The 21,629-nt window shown below is 42.2% G+C and overlaps 1 protein-coding gene across 1 annotated transcript; it reads right to left on the bottom strand.

Moving 5' to 3' along the window:
- Positions 1–1,496: 1,496 nt before the first annotated feature.
- Positions 1,497–1,985, bottom strand: LOC104229425 (uncharacterized). Its single transcript, XM_009782070.1, has 2 exons — positions 1,932–1,985; positions 1,497–1,832 (listed from the first exon to the last, which is right to left on the bottom strand). Exons 1-2 carry the CDS (start codon positions 1,983–1,985, stop codon positions 1,497–1,499), a joined length of 390 nt encoding a protein of 129 aa, XP_009780372.1.
- Positions 1,986–21,629: the final 19,644 nt, after the last annotated feature.

The raw sequence follows: 21,629 nt of genomic DNA, 5'->3' as shown, positions 1-21,629 counted from the left end.
ACTTCAGTAGTTTCAGTTGTTCTTTAGGGAAAAGAGAGTCTAGATTGTCTGGCCATGGGGCAGATGTTGCATATGAAATGTTGTTTATTAGAAAAGATTTCAGGTATAGTAGGAATCCCTCTCATTTTACTAAAGGGTACATGACCAAGTCTGAAATGCTACAACACATCTACATTAATAGTAGGAGATGAATCAGAAAACAAACCAGAATTACTGTCTTTATTTTTATTGTTGCAAATAGAACTATTTACAATTGAAGGTGAATTGTAAGAGTGGGATAGACAGTGCACAGTATTTACATCATCAGTGTGAATAGAAAAACAAGAAGAATCACAGCTTTGTTTGAGACTACCTTTCTTCAGGCATTTAGAACAGAGGAAGTACAGTCCATCCAACAACTTACCAATCTCCAGAGGCCTCTTCAGTGAAGGGGCCTGCAGTAGACAGGAAGTGTCAGAGAATGATGCAATACATTTCAGATGAACTGCTAGGGAACTAATTGACACTAGGTTGAATTTGAAAGATGGAATGAACAAGACTCTATATAGGACAATTTCAGGTGTTAGGAATACATTTCCAACTTCAGTTACTTTGACTTTGTAACCATTTGAAAGTTTAACCAATAGAGGATATGGTAGGCTTACTATGTTTTGCAATTGAGTTTTATTAAAATTCATATGGTGTGATGTCCCAGAATCTAATATTCATAAGTCAGCCTTTGCACTAAAACACTTGCATGATGGATTATCAAAATCAATTGAAGAAGTACAAGCAATCATGCCTACAAAACTCATTGATGCTCCACTAATCATGTTTGCACTAGCTGAACTCTCTCCAATGTTTCCTGACTGAAAGTGTTGCAACAAGCTAAAAATTTGTCCATATTGCTCCTTTGTAAAACTGACATTCTATCCTTGACTTTCTCTATGGAGCTCCATCTTTTCTCCTTCTTCTACATTTGAGACTGCATTTACCATGACATTTCTTCCCTTGTTAAACCTTGTGTTGTTATTGTACCCCTGTATAATCGTTGTTGTGGTCCTTGATTGAAACCTTGAGGATATCCACGGAGCTTTTAGTACTTGTCTTTAGTGTGACCTTGTCGTTTGCAATAATCACAAAATGGTCGAGGTCTATTGATTGCAGCTTTATTTCCAGTTCCAGTAGAGTAGTTAACTTGATTTCCAGTCCCAGTTGAATAGTTTGTCTTGAAATGTTTTCCTCCTAGGTTAACATTTAGTGTTGTGGAATCGATATTCAGTTGGTTCCTTGGCCTAAATTCTCTCTGTTTCTCCTCCTGTATTAGGAGAGCAAATGCTTGTGCCATGTTTGGCAAGGGATTCATCATAAATATGCTTCCTCGAACAACCGTATACACATCATTCAGCCACATTAAGAACTGTATCAACCTCCTATCCTGTTCTGTATTATGCATGTTCTCTTTTGCTCTACAAGTACATACACAGCTGCAATGAGCTTTGACACCGAGTGCTCAATTATTCCAAGAGTTTCTTCATCTTTGTGTAGTAGTCGGTGATATCAAGCACGCCCTGACTCAAATCGTTGATTTCTTTTTGAATTTGGTACAACTTAGCCCCGTTCGTCTGATCATATCGATCCTCAAGCTCCTTCCATAATTCAACAAAATTGTTTACATACTTAACACTATCAGGTATGTCTTTTAATAAGGAATTTAAGATCCACGAGGTGACCATATCATCGCACATTTCCCATTGACGAAAGAGTGGAGATGTTACATCATGTCTCCTACTATCTCCATTAATGAAACCTAATTTGTTCTTCACTGAAAGAGCTTTGAGCACACTTCTCCTCTAGGAATGATATCTGATTCCATCAAAAGGAGCCGGAAACAGAGTGGAGCTAGGGCTATTGGAAGGGTGTATGTAAAGAGGGCTACCAGCATCGATTACCGTCTGCGTCGCCGCCGTTGTGGTTGCTTCATCAGTCTGATCTGTAACCGCCATGAAAATTGTGTGAGATATTCGTGAAAAATAGTTGAATCAGTCTTCGTACAGTTGAGATTTCTTCTGTTCATCGACGGATCGTCACTGCATATGTCCGATTCTAGTTTTCCCCAAATTGTGATTGATGAAGAAAGTCAAATGAAACCCTAGATCACTTCGATGATCAAAAACTATAGAGAGAGATGAAGCGTGTTCGTTGATCGAACCTCCGCTCTGATACCATGTCAAGATTAATAGTGTGAAGAGCTCTGAATCACCTCAAATGGAGGACACAGAAGCTTCTCGAAGAGAGTGAAGAAGAAGAGCTGCTAAAGTCAGTTAAACTGAAAATATGATCATTAATTTCTAATATGTCCAACACTGTTCAATATATATACAACTAACTTATTGCAATGCTAATCACTAGCTAAAGGTGTTGACTCAGCACTATTACAAGGATAAATATAATACACATTACTAATTCAATACTATAGTCTTAATAGATAGGATGATGTGTCGTAAAGCGATTGTACTTTTTGAATATATATATATATATATATAAATTTATCCCTACTGAATATTTATACTGAATAAGTATTTAACCATACACTAGACCTAAAAAGATCTTTTTTTTTGTACCTTATGAAGAAAGGTAAACATGAAATAGAAAGAGTCAAGATGAGATCTCAATGAAACTGGGACCAATATCAACGATAAAGTCTAGTGATATTCTTTAGAGGATAGCCAAAGCAAAAGAAAAATAAAGAAAGACATGTAAAACTAATAAGAAGACTCATATTTCTCTTGGAAGACCATTATAGGGATTATTAAGGAATTCTAACTTTGTCTATTTTTTGAACTCCTTGGCCTTTTTTGCACTAACAACCAGGTCAAGAATATGATAAGAATAACAACCTTTGTTTGGTTTAATTTAGTCGAAATATTTAAAATTTTGAAATGTTGTCCTCGGTTTTCGTTGAGGAGCTTTATATGTGTTTACCCTTAAAACAGATAACAATTGAATTTATACGCGATTTTAAGGATATGTGGATTGATTCTACACAAGTAGGCAAGAATGTTAGATAAATGAATAAAAGAAAAAATGAATAACCAAATCAGTGTGACGTTAAGGCCAGGCTCAGACTTAGGCTGAACAATATATAGCTTTATCCTCGACCGGATCCTCGATTCGAAGCCAAACGTATATGAAGAACTATGATTAAAATAAGAATTTTTCAATAGGCAGAGAAATAAGTTTGTATTGCCTTGATATGTGTGTTACAATATGTCTATTGAATGAAAAACTTCTCTTTTATATAGTAGGAGAGTTTAATCCTTAGTACAATTCTAAAAAGGTAAAAATCATCCTTTCTCATCAATTACTGATACACTACTGACATCGGGCAAGATCTGCACTGTGATATCCAGGGGGTTGCAGATATCACGGTCCTCCGTTAATCGTGTGCAACCATTACCTTGCTTTCTAAGGTCTCGGAGGTCGTTCTAGGACTAGGGAATGTTGTCTTATTAGGCTTGATGGCTAGCACTCCATTCGGGCCTCGGTACAAGAAGTTCCTAGGTCCGATTCGGATCCCATGCAGTCATTTCTTTGCTTTGCTTGACCCCTTGGGAGATTGGGGTATGCGTTACCCCCGATTTCATCTGTATACAGATAGTCCCCTCGTTTTTTGGAGAGTAGGTTTGCCAAAACGATGGGAAATGATAGATGAAAATCGGTTCCTTCCTTCGAACATTACAACCGAGATAACAAATCTTCATACTTTTCCTTCAAATCTTCATATTTTCCAGATCACGATGGCTAAGACTTCCAAATAAGTTCCTTAGAAGGCTGCCTCTTCATCTTCCCACACGACCAGAGATGTCGAGGTGGATATTCCCGCGGTGGCCGCTCCCGATGCAACTGCTTCCGATGCGGCTGCTCCTGAGGCAGTCCCAGAGCCACCATAAAAAGCTTTATACCCAGGAGTTGTTCAATCAGGGATGACTTCAAGGTCGAGAAGGCCTCCGCCAAACAAGTCCGAGGTGAAGGAGCATGGAGATACATATGCTCCATTATTGAAGATACCCTTCCTATAGTCTGAAAGGACTGTAAATGGGAAGGCAAAGACGTGATTGTCCCCGGGCCCATGTGTAAGCACGTGATTTTTGCCCTATATGAGAATTACTCCCAAAAAATTCAAAAATAAAATAATTTTCCTTGGTGTGCAATTTTGTGATATTTTGTGATATTTTGAATAATTATTTGTATTTGTTTGTGCATGTTTATTTGCTAAATTAATAAAAAATACAAAAATATGTCGCATTTCACATGTAGGATTTAATTATACAATTGTTAGTAACTAAGTTTGTTTTACAAAGAAAAAAAATTACAAAAATAGGCATCGTTTGCATTTTTTGCATTTAATGTCCAAATATACAATTTTATGCTTAATTATTACTTAATTGTGCGTTAATTGTTATTTGGAGTTAATTTTTGCTTTTATAACTTAATTTAGTTCTTAATAATAGTTTAAGTATTTTTATAATTTAGTTTTAAAAAAATAAAAGAAGAAAAGAGAGCGAAAATATAAAGAAAGTCGGAATTGGGCCTCTTCTTCGATTTCAAGCCACAGGCCCAAAAAATGGCCCAATCTTCCCAAACGACCCAGTTCATTTCGAACTGGGTCGACCCAGTCCATAACCCAACTCCCCCTCTTCATTTTCATTTTTTCATTTTTACAAAAACAAAAACAAAAACAAAAAAACAAAGCAAAAAAAGAAGAAAACCCTACACTACCCATCTGCCCCCCCTCTTCTTCTTCCTCTCTTTCTTCTCCTACCCCAAACTCCTCCCATGGCAGCCCTTCCCCTCACACCCCTGCCCCCCTCACGTCAACACACACACAACACAGCCACCCTCACCCCCACGACATCCCATCGCCGCCATGGCTGCGTTTTTCAAGTTCGAGCAACTTCTCCTCCACCATTGCTGCCCGTAGTTGCGTCTCCTGCTGCTATTGCATTTTCTTCTTCTACTGTTGCTGCCCGCTGCTGCATCGTCTGCTTCTTCTACTGTTGCTGCTCGTCGAGCAGCTGATTCGAAACCACCTCGTCGCCGCTGGACAGAAAACCAACGAGCAACATGAGGTGAAGAAGAAGAAGCAACAGTCTTGGAGACGTTGCTGTCCGCCACTGCTGCCTTTTGCTGCTGCCCACTGCTGCGTTTTGCTGCTGCCCGCTGCTGCTCCTGGAACTGCTACTGTAGCTGCTGCGTCATCTTCAAACGACGCCAAACGACCATCTTCTTCGATCGTCGTTTCGATCCGGTTAGTGGGTTTAAGATTTGGGTTTAACATTCTTGTTTTGTTCATCGTTGAATTAATTTTTTTAGTTTGTTCATGTGTTTTGTTGGTTTAATTTTCAGATTCAAATGAAAATTTAATTAATTGTTTTTCAGTTTATTTCATGTTAATTTTATTTATTTTTGTAAAAAGGAATTGTTAGTTTAGTTTTAATATAGAAAGGTATTAGTTTAAATCGTTCAAATCCGTTGTTTGTTGTTAATATAGATTTAGTTCGTGTTCATCTTGTTTGAAGTTCGTTTTTAATTTAGTAATTTAATGTGAAGTTATGTTTTGGTTTTAATTTTTGGATCAAGCATCTTTGTTATAAGTTTGTTGGATTTAATTTAAGAAAGATTAGTTGATTATTTGAAGATTAGTGATTTGAATATGTTTATTTGTTTTGTTTAAGTTTAATTCGAAGTTTGAACAAAGTTTGTTTGTTATTGTTATTGAATATTTTCATTCATGTTCATACTTTGTTTGGTTGATCTTGAATCCGAAATTTGTATAGTTTGATTTCTTGTTTATCATTTATGATTATTTCTTGAATTTGTCTCATAATCTTGTTTAAGTTTAGTATAGGAATTGTTGGTTGTAATGTTGTTAGGGTTGATTTTAAGTTCAATATTATTGAATTTAGAAATCTGAATATACTTGTTTGTTGTTGTTGTTGTTGAATCGGAAAATAGGTTTGTTTGTTGCTAAAATATTGTTCAATTAAATTTTAGTTGTTCTTTGTTGTTCAATTTGTGTTCATGTGATTTGTTGTTGAAATATTGAAGAAATCATGTTCATGTGATTCGTTGTTTGAACATTGTTAGAAATTGATCATATTGTCTATATTTTGGTTAAGTTTGATTAATTGATTTGTTATAGCTGATGGGGTAATTTGGTAAATCGCAGTACGTTTGGGGGTAAAATAGTAATTGCAATAAGGTCGGAGGGGTATTTTAGGAATTGTACATTTTTGTAATTTTTTATGTGAAGCATGGGTGACAAAATGAAATGGGGTGGGTTGTGATATAGTTATTTAATATAAAGGGGGGACAAGACAAATTTTAGTATGGGGGAATCTTGTATTTGTTTATGTTAGGTGTAAGCACGTGATTTTTGCTTCACGGACAATCGCTCCAAAAGAAAATAAAAATAGTGGCAAATGGCTTCGCTATACAATTTTTCGATCTTTCCGTAACATGTGTTGTTGGTCATTTGGGGGTCTGTCCATTTTACATCTAGTCATTATCAAACAAAAATACAAAATGCCTGTCGTTAAAAGAAAATTCAAAAAAATATATGTATGTGTGCATCGTTCGTTCTAAGCTGTGATCTAACTATTTTAATTTTATTTTTATTTTTATTGTCCATTTATGTGTGTTTATCGTTGTGGGTGTCACTCAATATGTGTGTAGGTTTATTTTAATTTTTACATTGTTTTAGGAATTTTTGTTTAAATTGAAAAAAAAAGAGAGGGGAAAAGGAAAATCTGATTTGGGCCCCGAAACAAGGCCCAAGACCAAAATACTGATCCAGTCCAAGATGAGCCTGCCCAAACACGGACTCAAACGACGCCGTATCGGCGTCCCTACCAAAGCCGTTGATCTGATTCAAACGAACGGTCCAGATCAGGCTGTTCAACTCGCCTCAACGACGTCGTTTCAGGCAAGATGATCTAAGCCGTCCAACCCCATTGATCCAACGGATCCAGGCCCTCCTCTAAACCCGTCAACATGACCCGATCCATGCCCTTTACCCGGTCTCACCCACCATCACGCCCAAACGACACCGTCTTTCCTAAGTGGATGGATCCTGGCCATAGATCTCAATTGATCCAACGGCCAGGATCTAAACCCTCAATACATATATAAACCTTCCTTTACACCCCACGCCCCCTATCCGAACCCCACCCCTCACTCGTCTCCTTCCCCAAGCTGAAACCCCAAACCCTAGCAAGCCGCCCTGGTTTCCCTTCCACCAAAACCCGGCGGCATGAACGCCGGTGGCCACCTCCCGAACACCCTAAGACCCCCTCACTCCCCTGAACACGAATCCACTAACCACGAACCTCGAATCATCTCCTATCGTCTCGAATCTGGATTTGAAGATTCGAGACAAAACTCGATCTACACCAAACCACCCCATCTTCATACCAGACACCCCCCTGACCTCCTCGTGACCAAACCAAGCTTGGTTTGGTCTGAATCTACCCACAACTCCTAAAAATCCAGATCTGAAAATCCAGACCTTAGAACACATGCACCTGGGGAATCCGGCCGGTCTGGACAAGGGTTTGAGGTCTAATAGACCTTAATCAAGGTGTTCTCGTGTGAGAACACCCTGATTAAAGTTTGTTCGGCCTCAAGTGGTCAAAGTTGAGTCTGATTTGGGTCCGTTTTGATTTCAAGCTTTGTCGGTAAGTTTTCCTTTCCCTTTTCGTTTATATTAACTGCTGATTAAGTCATTAGCATGCTTTGTGGTAATTGTTTTGTTATTTTCTGATAGTTTCTTTCATCTCTGTAAAGACCTTTTATTCGGTCGATTGTTTTCTGTGTATGATTCAAATGTATCCTGTGATAAGCATGTCCGATTAGTTTAATCGTCAGATAAGTTAACTCATATAGGCCCCAGTAATTGAACAAAAATTGTCTGATGCCCTTTAGGTCCCTAAACGTATTGTTTGTGTGAGCGATTGATTATTACCTGTTAAAATTAGTATAGTCGACTCGATAAATGTCGTCGATTAGCTCTCTATAACTGATGGATCAAATAAACTAATAATTTCAGGTGACTAATTGAACCTTGCCACTGACTGAATTGCCCCAGCATTGTTTTGTTTGCATTGTAAAACTGACTGAAAAGGTTCAGCCCAGGCAGTCTTGAGTTCGAACTTTCATCAGTTCAAAAATGCCCTGATGCTGCAATAGGCAGGGGCAGTAATAATCAAGGTTGACAGGGTAGTCTGGGGTTTGAAAAGGGCAGGAAAGGTTAGTTTAAATGAAGCTGACAAGTAGGGTACTAATTAAGATTAAACTAATACCAATGGGGAACAAGACACAAGGGTATGGGGCTTAAAATGAATAATAAAATGAGCCCATAACTCTTGATTAAACAAAACCAGGCGTGGGGAGCAAATGGCTGGCATCAAGAGATGCTCAAGCATGGGTTTAACAGGGTATGGACAGGCTGCAAGTTGCAGCACGAGGGCAGCTCAGCTGCACTTGGACATTTGGCTTATAAATAGGCCATTTGAGAACTTAAAAGAGGCTGGACTTTTAGTCTTCAGAAAAAGAGAAAAAACAAAGTGGAATTTTTAGTCTTAAGGCTGGAGTTTTAATCTGAAGAGAGGTCGAGTGAGTCCAAAGAAAAACTGAAAAACATAAGGTAGTTTCCAGTAAACATTGCAACAAAACACTGTCTAAAAATTGCATAAGAGTGCATTTTGGTCAAGCTGTCTTGGCCAAGTTCTGTTGCTTGCATTGACTGAGCTGTTTATGGTTGTTGAACTGTGGGTGTTGCTGCATTGGACACTCTGTTAGTGCTGTGGTTTCTCTACTCTTTCCTGGGATTACTCGACTATCTGTTAATTCTTGTATTCTGGGAGGCATTGTTGGTTGTCTGTGGCTGTGGAAAACACTTGGTTTGGTTGGTTGTTGCTGTGTTGTTGCTGTGTGTCTGCTGCTGCTGTATTCGTTGCATACTACTCAACTGATCACTCTCCTTCTTCCTTTCCTTTCCTTACCAGGTACACAATTGATACCACCAATGTAACTGAGAGTTTGAGCATGAATGCAAAAGAGAGGACCTGCAGATTGTTTTTTATGTATACATGAACTGTTACATTAAATGTCATAAAATAGTTGCATTTTCGTTTGGATAATAGAGGTAGCCTACATGCTCAGTATACCAATGTAGGTTAATGAATGATAGTCATGTATGTATGCTGTTAGGTGAAAAAACATTCCCAGTGTAATAAGTTGTATTTTTGACTTAGTCTGATGGTGTAGTATATGCTGTAATGTAGGCCAAAATAGGAAAACTATCCACATGAGTTAAAGTTCTTTCCCCTTTTGCTAGTTTGTCACATATAAATTGATAAAGAACAAAGAATCAGTTCTAGGCCTCAACCTCAGGAAGGCCGAGCCCAAATCGAAAAATCAGCTAGGCCTGTATCGGAAAAACAGGGCCCAAGTCTGGCCATCTCGCATGAGCTAGGTTTGGGCCCATAATTTGCGACTAGTTGTCCATAAGTGCAGTCATGTTTTATTATTCTGTAAAAGCACTTTAAATCTGGTTTTATAATCGACTAAGGCTATTTACTGCTTTCAATTGATAGAGACAAACACGACAATAAACGTAGTTGCTATAGGATATCATTTTAAAATAACAACGAGATGAGCCTCGATAAAAATAAACAAAACGCAGATGCGGGCCCCTTGTTAAATGTATATTAGTGAAGCATTTAGTTTCCAGGACGGGTTGCTTAGCAAATCTCACAACCCTCCTAAAATAACAACACGTTAGTCTCTTTAGGATACGCTTTAATAAACTTTACCTTCTTAAACTCGGGTGCACATTTATGTGACCCAAATCCAAATCTCGACGGACTCGAAATGTATTTCTAATCACGGGTACATTGATTGTGACGTGATCCGAGAGGCATATCCATGACGTCGCGAATTCCTTTTAAAAGTAGAACTAGACGAGCCTCGTCAAATAAAAATGTGCACAGCTGCGGGGCCCTCCAACTGTATATATATTAAAACACTTAGAATTCGGGACAGGCCGTTTAGCGAATTTTTCGGCCTTACCCAAAACAACAATACGCTAGTTGCTTTAGGCGCGTCTTAATAATTTACTCTCCTTAATTCGGGTACACATTTATGTGACCCAAATCCAAATCTCAACCGAGTCGAAATATGTCAACAATCACGGGTGCATTGATGCAACGTGGTTCGAGATATGTTTTCACAACGTTGCAAGTCTTATAAAATAACAGAAGCGGTTTAAAATTAATTTTTGCACATAAGTTCATATTGTATTTAAAATCAGATAAATAAGCCGAATATAACAGTTGAGCGACCGTGCTAGAACCACGGAACTCGGGAATGCCTAACACCTTCTCCCGGGTTAACAGAATTCCTTATCCGGATTTCTGGTACGCAGACTGTAATATAGAGTCATTCTTTTCCTCGATTCGGGATTAAAATTGGTGACTTGGGACACCCTAAATCTCCCAAGTGGCGACTCTGAAATAATTAAACCAATCCCGTTTCGACTGTCCTTTAATTGGAAAAAACTCCCTACGCACCTCGCGGTGCCGGAAAAAGGAGGTGTGACAGCTCTGGCGACTCTGCTGGGGACTTAAAGAACCACTGGTTCAGGGTTCAAGAATTCGAGCTTAGAATGATTGTTATATTTGGCTTTATTATCTGATCTTTATTACATATTTTTTGCATAATGTGCCAAATGTTGTTTTTACCGCTTTGATATTATCTGAACTGTATATAAACTGTGCCGAAACCTTTCTCTTCTTACCTCCGGGGAGAAGCTCGCTGGTCGAGACTCCCTATTCTGTTAGTGTCAATACCTGAAATAAGAAAGAGGTCGGACAAGTTACAAAGCCGGACGATCTCGCGGGTCCCCGGTACGTAGCCCCCTCCTCGACTCGAGTTGTCCGCTCGGGTACACAGTCTAGAACAAATACCCAGGTTACGAACCTAGAATAACTTGACTTCATGCCGGATCCCTAGTAGGAACGCTTATTTGCATCATGTTGCATTTGACTTAGGGGACTCAACACAGGGGTTGGGTCCGTCTAGGACAGGTAACCTGAAAAGAAAAGACCCCCCTGCGGCATCCCATTTGTTTTGCGCATTTATTTGCTTCGGTTCCGCATGCTGACCGGTTCCTAGAAAAGGATTTTTTTTTTGTCCTTTTATTGAAAGTGAAAAAAAAAATATAAAAAAAAAAATTTCTTTTATCACTTTCAAAATTAAAAAAAAAAGAAGAAGATGTGTCGAATTTTAAAAGTCATAAATAAATTAGGTGATGCTGTTGTGTCATAAATAGCCAAATGTTCCCGAAAAGGGACGCTGGAAGGCTGACTTTGCATAAACAGCCACCTTTGGGTCTTGTTTAGCAGTTGACCCACACAGCCTTAAAATCTTCGTCCCCGAAGTGTTTAAAGGCCGTGTTCAAAACTTGATCCCCTTTGTAAAATATTTTTGAGTCAAGTTATTTTGTTAAAATCACCTTAATAAATGTGCAGGATGAGCACGATGCAAAATGAACACTTTTCAATAATGACCAAAATCCCTGTCAAGCTACGGCTATGGTGGAATGATCTAGGTGTTGAAGGACAAAATGAGGTCAAGAAATATCTGAAAGGTCTCGTGGGTTTGTTGGAAATCCAGCCTCGGGGAGATATCCTAAGAGCTTTGGTAACCTACTGGGACCCGGCGCACAATGTTTTCCATTTCTCTGATTTTGAACTCACCCCGACTTTGGAAGAAATGGCCGGGTACATCGGAAATGCTGAACTTCCGTTGAGGCAAAAATACTTGGTCGCCCCAAGAGTTGTCACGATACACCGGTTCCTAGATTCATTGAAGATACCCAGAACGGTCCACAACCCGGATCTGGCAGCCGGATTTTGTACTCCATGCTTCATATATGATAGATACGGTCATGAGGGGGGATTCAATAATCCAATCAACAAACTGTGCAGCAAAGGAGTTCGTCAGAAGTGGGATGAGCACAGACGGGTAGCGTTCATGATAATGTTCCTAGGCCTTCTGGTATTCCCAAGGAAAGATGGAAACATTGATTTGAAGATATCCGGGGTCGTCAGCACTTTACTCACGCAAAGGGACAGTACTCTCGCACCTATGGTGGTGTCCGACATCTTTCGAGCTCTTACAGCTTGTAAAGCTGGGGGAGATTTCTTCGAAGGTTGTAACTTGCTCCTACAGATATGGATGTCCGAGCACCTCTGCCATCATTCCGAGATTTTGAGCCATGGTTCCCCGGAAAAGACCTGCATAGAAGAATCTTACACAAGAACCAAAGAGATCAGCTTGCCCAAAGGAGTCCTGGCATGGACCTCGTTCTTTCAAGCTCTTACTGCCAGCCAAATACAATGGACGTTGGGATGGTTGCCTGTTGATGAGATCCTGTATATGTCTGCAGCTAAAACTCATTTCTTACTAATGGGGCTTAAGAGCATTCAACCTTACGCACCCTGCCGAGTTTTGAGACAGTTTGGAAGATGCCAGACAGTACCTCATGAGGAAGATCTTAGCACTCAAGCACTTGAGATAAGTCGTGACGGACAGTTTCCAGAAGCGAAAATTCGCCAAGTCTGGAGTGAGTGTCAATATTTGAAATCAGATACTTGCGTACGGGATCGAGCCAAAGGTGAGACGGCACCAGGTTACCTCGCGTGGTATAGAAGGGAATTTGAGCATGAAAGGCCAGCTAAAAGACCCCACATCCTGAATTTCGTTGAAACATTGCAAAAACAATGGGATTGGCTAGCAAAAGAAAGAAGCTATTGCGCCGAAATCAGCAGGTTGAAACAACAAGTGGAAAGCTTGAAATATGAGCACAATGTGCAGGATGTTGCCAATCTGGGAGAGCGGAACAGGTTAGTTCAGGAAAACAAAATGCTCAGATCCCAGATCCAACAGATAAGGATGAATGCGGATGAACAGCCAAGGCGTCGATCAGACGAGCAGCTGATAAAAAGGCTAAAAGGTGAAATCAGGGAATGGCAAGATGGTTTGGAGAAATCCGAAAGCGTCATAGCAGAGCTCAGGGCACAGTGGGATACACGAGTAAATAAGCATCGCCGATGCTTGAACCAAGTGAAACATGACCACGAGAAGACTGTTGCCAAAATAAAGAGAGAGATGGCTACACTTAAGTTTAAAGCAGTTAAGCGGGCCAGGGATTTCCAATTGGAGAAGTAGATATTGTTACGACCTGTTGGCCCAAATGAAGACAGAAGTACGGCAGCTGAAGAATCAACATATACAAGACTCACAGGTGTTCAAGACGTGCAGTGATCAGATAAGACATCTACTCATAGAGAAGAAACAAGCCAGAGATAAGATCAGGGCCATTGCCCATGCCATCATTAGACGGTGTCGGCGGTGCGAAAACATGACCTGCGTTACCGTTCTCCCAGCAGTGATAGGTTATGTCAAACAGACCATGCACGAGTTGGAGCAGCTCGAAAGGGATCTCGCACCTAGAACCACGAAAAGGCCGAAGGATGCCGCGCGGGTCCCTAAGTTGGAAAATTAACCTCTGGTCGAGTCTTGTTTTAGTTGAGCTTTGATGCTTTCCCACATGTTGTTTTCTATTTTTCTTTCAATCAAATAGGGTCAGAGAACCGTGGAGTCTGTACTGTTGCTATTTTGTTTGAAGCAATGTGTAATAGCAAATTTTGATAATGAAATTAAGTGACTCCGGAAGAATTTCTACGTGTCTTTACTTTGAGGCAGAACTACGCCTGGTCTGATTCACGCGGGGACGTGATACGTAGGCAATCCCCATAAGATTCGACCGCTTTTAATAAAGAAAGAAAATAAAAATACAAAATAAATAAAACACAAGGTTTCCCAAAGTACTTTAAAAAGGGACGAATGAGCAAACCGGGATGATGCATGATGTTTGAGGCAAAGCATGTAGAAACGATTAACTGCATAGGTGCATTGCATCCTCTATGTGTTATGATCAAATCTGTTGAAATCTAACGCTAACAAGTGTGTTATTGTCTGATCAGACAAGTTAGTTGTTAAAGAACTCTGGCAACACACTCATACCAAACCAAGATCCAAAGGACCGGTAGCAACGAGCATGACTACTTCGGAGAATAGCAATGAGGAAGAAAGGCCGATGAGCCAGTTGTTAAAAGAAGCGATGGAAAAGATTGAAAGGATGGGACTAGAAATGAATGCAATGCAACTAGCCCTAGCCAAAACACAAAAGAGTCCTGAAACACTGGGACACATGCCGGAGTACCCTCACTCTGGCCCTTCCACAAGCCGCCCAAATCCCCTCTATCATCAAGAAAGAAGCCCTCATGATTCCCAAGCTCCACCACCCCATCAACCTCTCCCAACACCCAATATTCCCATTTTTGTGGGACCTACATCAGCCCCTTTGCAGAGAACGACCAGTGAGCCATTGTTTCAGGCTCACGATACACAATACTATCCCCTGAGCCTACATTCCATGCACTTGAGCCTCAAGCTTACAATCCACATTTGGAAGTGCCGGTAGAGATTGAAAACCGGCTAAGGCCCTTGAACAGGATGAAGTGCTGAGAAAGTTCAAAAGCCTGGAGCAGTCCTTCAGGAACTTGCACGGGCTAGGCAATCAAGTCAGCGTAGCATACAAAGATCTGTGCCCTTTCCCAGACGTCCAACTCCCGGCTGGGTTCAAAATTCCTAAGTTTGATTTATATGAAGGGCACGGTGATCCCATGACGCATTTGCGGGGATTCTGTAGCAAGATGAGAGGGGTAGGCGGCAAGGATGAGCTGTTGATAGCTTATTTCGGCCAAAGTTTGAGCGGATCTGCACTGGAATGGTATACCAGGCAGGATTCCAGCAAGTGGTACACGTGGGATGATCTGGCGCAGGCTTTTGCAGGTCATTTCCAGTACAATCTCGAGATAGTCCCTGACCGTCTCACATTATTGAGAACTGGGAAGAAACCCGGGGAAAGTTTTCGCGAGTTCGGGTTCCGCTGGAGAGAACAAGCAGCTAGAGTCGATCCTCCCATGAGAGAGGGAGAGATGGTGGACTATTTTTTGCAGACACTAGATCCAACCTACTTTGGTCACTTGGTGACAACAGTTGGAAAATCGTTCAACGAGGTGGTCAAGATAGGGGTCATGATAGAAGAGGGTCTGAGGTCTGACAAGATCTTGAACTATTCGGCACTTAAGGCCATGACCCAGGCTATTCAAAGCGGCACGGGAGGTGCGCTAAGAAGAAAGAAAGAAGAGGTTGCCACGATCGAGGCAGGCAGTTGGTCCAGGGCTGGCAGGTCACACTACAACCAACCCAGGCCTCACAGGCCAGGATACCCATACAACCCACCACAAAATTTCTATCCACCTCGAGAACCACATTGTTCCGTACACCAAGCCCAGGCATACACTCAGCCTCCGGTTCGCCCACAATGGCGCGCACCGGCCCCCACAACACATACCCAGCTCCACATAATAACTACCCACCACAAAACACCTATCCTCCACCAAGGGCGTATAGAAACCCTTCAGGGGCAGGCTTCCGGGGAAATCCAGATGCTAGGAATGACAGGTTGCGGAAGCAGAGAACCTTCACGGAGCTAGGAGAAACCTACACCGCTTTGTTCCACAAGCTGCGGCAATTGGGTTTGGTTAGTCCTGTCCAGACTCGAGAACCAAATCCCCCACCTCAGAATTTGGATCGATCAATCAGTTGTGAATACTGTTCAGGGATGCTCGGGCATGATACCGAGAAGTGCTGGAAATTAAGGCATGCCATACAAGATCTTATTGACACCAATAAGATCGAGGTCCAGACACCAGAAGCTCCTAACATCAACCAAAACCCACTGCCAGCGCACCACGAAACTCACATGATTGAGTTGGTATGTGAGGGAGGAGAATTGAGAAAACCCTCACAAACAGTGATGATGATCCAAGCCACACCGAAAGAAGTCTCAACCAGTGGAGGAACGAGTGTACAGTCGCAGGGAGAAGGCGTCAAGCCAGTAGTGATCTTGGGAAAGAGCCCGTCCGCCATAACAAGCAAACCCGAGCCAAGCAAGTTGGTAATACCAGGGATCCCGCCCACACCGGCGGTCGTGTTGAAAGGGGTATGTAGAGAACGGGTGACCATAAAGCCTGTGGTCCAGCTGCCGATGATTGACAGCAGGGCTGTGCCTTGGAAATATGAAAAGGCGGTGGTGATGTACAAAGGAAAACAGGTGGAAGAAGTCAGTTGTGAAGCGCAAGGGCTGACTCGATCAGGTCGATGTTTTGCTCCGGTGGAGCTAAGAAGAACCAACCCAGTTGCAACCAAGAAACCTGTGTCCGAAGAAGAGGCTGAAGAGTTCCTGAGGAAGATGAAAGTACATGACTATTCTGTGGTCGAACAGCTGAGAAAAACACCGGCCCAGATCTCATTGTTGTCGTTACTGATCCATTCTGAGGAGCATCGTCGGGCCCTGCTAAAGATATTGAACGAAGCTCATGTACCCAGTGAGATTGCTGTAAACCACCTGGAAACCATTGCCAGCAAGATTTTCGAGGTGAACAGGATAACATTCTCAGATGATGACCTACCGGTGGAGGGTACGGAGCATAATAAGGCTCTATACCTAGCTGTCAAATGTGAAGACTCGGTGGTAACTCGAGTATTGGTGTATAATGGCTCAAGCGCCAATATTTGCCCACTATCTACCTTGAACCAGTTAAAGATCAACCACGGAAGGATCCACAAGAACAGTATCTGTGTCCGAGGGTTTGACGGAAACGGAACAGCCACTGTGGGGGATGTTGTACTTGAACTGACCATTGGTCCAGTCCTGTTTACCATGGAATTCCAGGTGTTAGATGCCACAGTTTCTTATAACCTGCTGTTAGGACGACCTTGGATTCATGCAGCCAAAGCAGTGCCTTCCACCCTACATCAGATAGTGAAGTTCGAGTGGGAAAGACAGGAGGTCGTGTTACACGGCGAGGATACAACGTGCACCGCGGGCGGAGCAATTGTACCTTTCATAGAGACTGCTGATGACAAAGGTCCTTGGGTCTACCAGATTTTCGATACAGGGTCAGCCAACAAAATTTCTGAAGGAGAAATCATTCCACACCCTAGGGTAGCTGCCGCGACAGTCATGATGGTCTCGGAAATGCTGGGTAACGGATTTGTGCCAGGAAAAGGCCTGGGAGTTTAGCTTCAAGGGATTGTCCAACCTGTCTCCCTTCCTAAAAATCTGGAAACTTTCGGATTGGGGTTCAAACCAACCGCAGCAGACAGGAAGCAAGCGCGAAAAATGAAGAAGAGGGTTTGGTTTCTGCCTAAGCCGGTGCCACGTCTCTCAAGGTCTTTTGTCAAAGCAAGTGCCAAGGGGTCGCCGGTCCCAAAGATTCGAGGACCTTTGATCGGTATAAATGAAGACCTGAATCTGAGTTTTGAGAGACTATTCGCGGACGTCAGTATGGTAGAAGCTGGAGAAGGTTCCAGCAGAGCAGAGATACAGTTTGTAGGGCCTGAGGCCATGACCAACAATTGGACGGTTACTCCTCTTCCTGTCCGAGGGGAGTCTTGGTAGTAGGCTTTGATTTATGTTTTGTGTGTTTTGTTTTGTTCGGATTATTCAAGGGTGTAATCCAAATTTTACTTTCGTTTTTTGTAAAAGTGTGAACCCTTTTATCTCGCAAATTTAATAAAGTTCTTTCTTTTGTCCCATTTTAATTTTTCTTTTGTTCTTTTTCTTTCTGAACAGTTCTCTTTTTACTGGTTCTAATGACATGGCATGCACAGCGGATCTTCGACCTAGTCTAATAAATCAATCTGAATCTGACTCAATGATGCAAGAGGTCGTTTGCGATGATGAATCCGAATGTGATGAAGGTGAAGCCTTCGAAGAGATAAACCGGGAACTGTGCCAATTTGAAGAGAAACCCAAGCCTAACCTAAATGACACTGAGGCTGTGAATCTAGGAGATGCTGACAACGTCCAAGAGACCAAAATTAGCATCCACATTGAGCCGAATGTCAGAGAAGAATTGATCAAAACCCTCATGGAATTCAAAGATGTTTTTGCATGGTCCTACGATGATATGCCTGGATTAAGCACCAATTTAGTGGTTCACAAATTACCCACTGACCCGGCATACCCTCCGGTCAAGCAAAAACTAAGGAAATTTAAAACAGAAATGAGTGTAAAGATCAAAGAAGAAGTGATTAAGCAATTGCAAGCGAAGGTCATTCGGGTCACTCGATATCCCGAGTGGTTGGCCAATGTGGTACCAGTCCCAAAGAAGGATGGAAAAATCAGGGTGTGCGTCGACTACCGCAACCTCAACAAAGCAAGTCCCAAGGACAATTTTCCGTTACCCAACATTCATATCCTGATCGATAATTGCGCTGGGCGCGAGATCGGATCCTTTGTGGATTGCTATGCAGGTTATCATCAGATCCTAATGGATGAGGAGGATGCTGAGAAGACAGCGTTTATTACGCCATGGGGAACCTACTGCTATCGGGTAATGCCGTTCGGGTTAAAGAACGCCGGGGCAACGTACATGCGAGCAATGACTGCTGTGTTTCATGACATGATACACAAGGAAATCGAGGTGTACGTCGATGATGTGATCATCAAATCTTGGCGTCAGGAGGACCATGTAGCAGACCTAAGGAGATTTTTCCAAAGACTCCGGAGGTATGATATCAAGCTTAACCCGGCCAAATGCGCATTCGGGGTTCCATCAGGAAAGTTGCTAGGATTCATCGTCAGTCGACGGGGGATTGAGTTAGACCCATCCAAAATTGAATCCATCCGAGATTTGCCACCGCCAAGGAACAAAACAGAGGTAATGAGTTTGCTGGGTAGACTCAATTACATCAGCAGGTTCATCGCTCAACTCACAGCAACTTGTGAGCCCATATTTCGGTTGCTGAGAAAGGATGCTGCGGTAGGTTGGACGGCAGAGTGTCAGGAGGCTTTCGACCAAATCAAAGGGTATCTGTCTAATCCACCCGTCTTGGTCCCGCCTAAGCCCGGGAAGCCCCTAATTCTTTACCTGACGGTCTTGGAAAATTCATTTGGTTGTGTGTTGGGGCAACATGACGACACAGGAAGGAAGGAGCAAGCCATCTACTATCTTAGCAAGAAATTCACAGTGCATGAGGTCAAGTACACTCAACTCGAGAAAACATGCTGCGCCCTAACTTGGGTAGCTCAGAAGTTGAAGCACTACCTGTCTTCATATACTACTTATCTCATATCCCGTTTGGACCCATTAAAGTATATCTTTCAGAAACCTATGCCCACGGGAAGGTTGGCAAAGTGGCAAATTCTGCTCACAGAGTTTGATATCATCTACGTAACAAGGACGACCATGAAAGCCCAGGCACTGGCAGACCATTTGGCAGAGAATCCCGTTGATGAAAAATACAAGCCCTTAAGAACGTATTTTCCTGACGAAGAGGTGATGCATACGAATGAGTTGGAATTACCTGAGGAACCAGGTTGGAAGCTTTTCTTTGATGGAGCTGCAAACGCAAAAGGGGTTGGAATAGGAGCAGTACTCATTTCTGAAACAGGACGGCATTATCCTGTTACGGCTCAACTACGCTTCTATTGCACCAACAATATGGCCGAGTATGAGGCTTGCATTCTGGGTCTGCGCTTGGCTGCTGACATGGATGTCCAAGACGTCTTGGTCTTGGGAGACTCGGACCTCTTGGTACATCAAATTCAGGGAGAATGGGAAACACGAGATCTAAAACTCATACCATACCGACAATGCTTGCATGATCTGAGCAAGCAATTTCGATCGGTGAAGTTCAAACACATCCCGAGAGTTCACAATGAGGTTGCGGATGCCTTGGCCACCTTAGCATCAATGCTGCACCACCCTGACAAAATGTATGTTGATCCTCTACACATCCAGGTCCGTGATCAGCACGCCTACTGCAATGCCATAGAAGAAGAAGCAGATGGCGAACCCTGGTTTCATGATATCAAGGAATACCTCAGAATGGGGATATATCCAGAACATGCCTCTGGAGACCAAAAAAGAGCCCTTCGGCGTTTATCGAACGGCTTCTTCCTCAGTGGAGGAGTATTGTACAAAAGAACCCCGGATTTGGGATTGTTGAGATGCATAGATGCCAGTCAAGCAACGTCGGTTATGGTAGAGGTACATGCTGGAGTTTGTGGGCCACACATGAGCGGATATGTATTGGCAAGAAAGATCCTTCGAACAGGGTGTTATTGGCTAACCATGGAACACGACTGTATCACTTTCGTGAGGAAATGCCATCAGTGCCAGATACATGGAGATTTGATTCATTCTCCGCCAACAGAGTTACATACGATGTCAGCACCCTGGCCATTTGTGGCATGGGGCATGGATGTCATTGGGCCCATCGAGCCAGCAGTGTCCAACGGTCATAGGTTCATTCTAGTGACCATTGATTACTTCACCAAATGGGTTGAGGCTAAAACCTTCAAATCAGTAACCAAGAAGGCAGTGGTGGACTTTGTTCACTCCCATATCATCTGCAGATTTGGGATCCCAAAAGTGATCATCACGGATAACGGTGCGAATCTTAATAGCAGCTTGATGAGAGAGGTATGCCAACAATTCAAGATTACACACCGCAATTCCACCCCATATCGTCCTAAGGCAAATGGAGCAGTCGAAGCAGCCAATAAGAATATCAAGAAGATACTGCGAAAAATGGTGGAAGGGTCCAGACAATGGCACGAGAGATTACCCTTTGCTTTGTTGGGTTACCGCACCACCGTCCGAACTTACATAGGCACAACTCCTTATTTGTTGGTGTACGGAACTGAGGCCGTAATACCAGCGGAGGTCGAAATTCCGTCCCTCCGAATTGTCGCTGAAGCCGGGATTGATGACGACGAATGGGTCAAAGCTCGATTGGAACAGTTGAGCCTGATAGATGAGAAAAGATTGGCAGCGGTGTGCCATGGTCAGCTATACCAGAAAAGAATGGCAAAAGCGTATAATAAGAAGGTGCGCCCCAGGAAGTTTGAAGTAGGGCAGCTGGTATTGAAAAAGATCCTCCCACATCAGGTCGAGGCAAAAGGCAAATTCGCCCCAAATTGGCAAGGGCCTTATATCGTGACCAGAGTATTGTCCAACGGTGCTTTGTGTTTGACAGACATCGAGGGTAGATGTGTCGACATGGCTATCAATTCAGATGCAGTCAAGAGATATTATGCATAATTTCTTTAATTATGGCAATTGTTGGTTTATTTGTTTGTATTTGGCATTTATTGGATAATGAGATGACGGAGGCAATTCTTTCTTCTATCCAAACACTTTTAACCCTTGCTTCCCCCTTTGAGCCTAAGTAATTCTTTCATACCCCTCTTTTGGAATCACTAATGGAAAAGACATGAAAAAAAAGGAGAAAAAGAAAAGAGAAAGAAAATGAAAAAAAGGAAAAGAAAAAAAGAGAAGAAGATAAAATCATAAGAAATACAAAACCGTGGGAACTACGTTTGACCTGATTCCTCAAAGAGGATACGTAGGCGCCTCACGGCTCGGTCATAGTATGCA

This window comes from Nicotiana sylvestris, chromosome 1 (assembly GCF_000393655.2).
Source record: "Nicotiana sylvestris chromosome 1, ASM39365v2, whole genome shotgun sequence".
NCBI lineage: Eukaryota > Viridiplantae > Streptophyta > Magnoliopsida > Solanales > Solanaceae > Nicotiana > Nicotiana sylvestris.
This window is presented reverse-complemented; position numbering and strand designations above follow the sequence as displayed.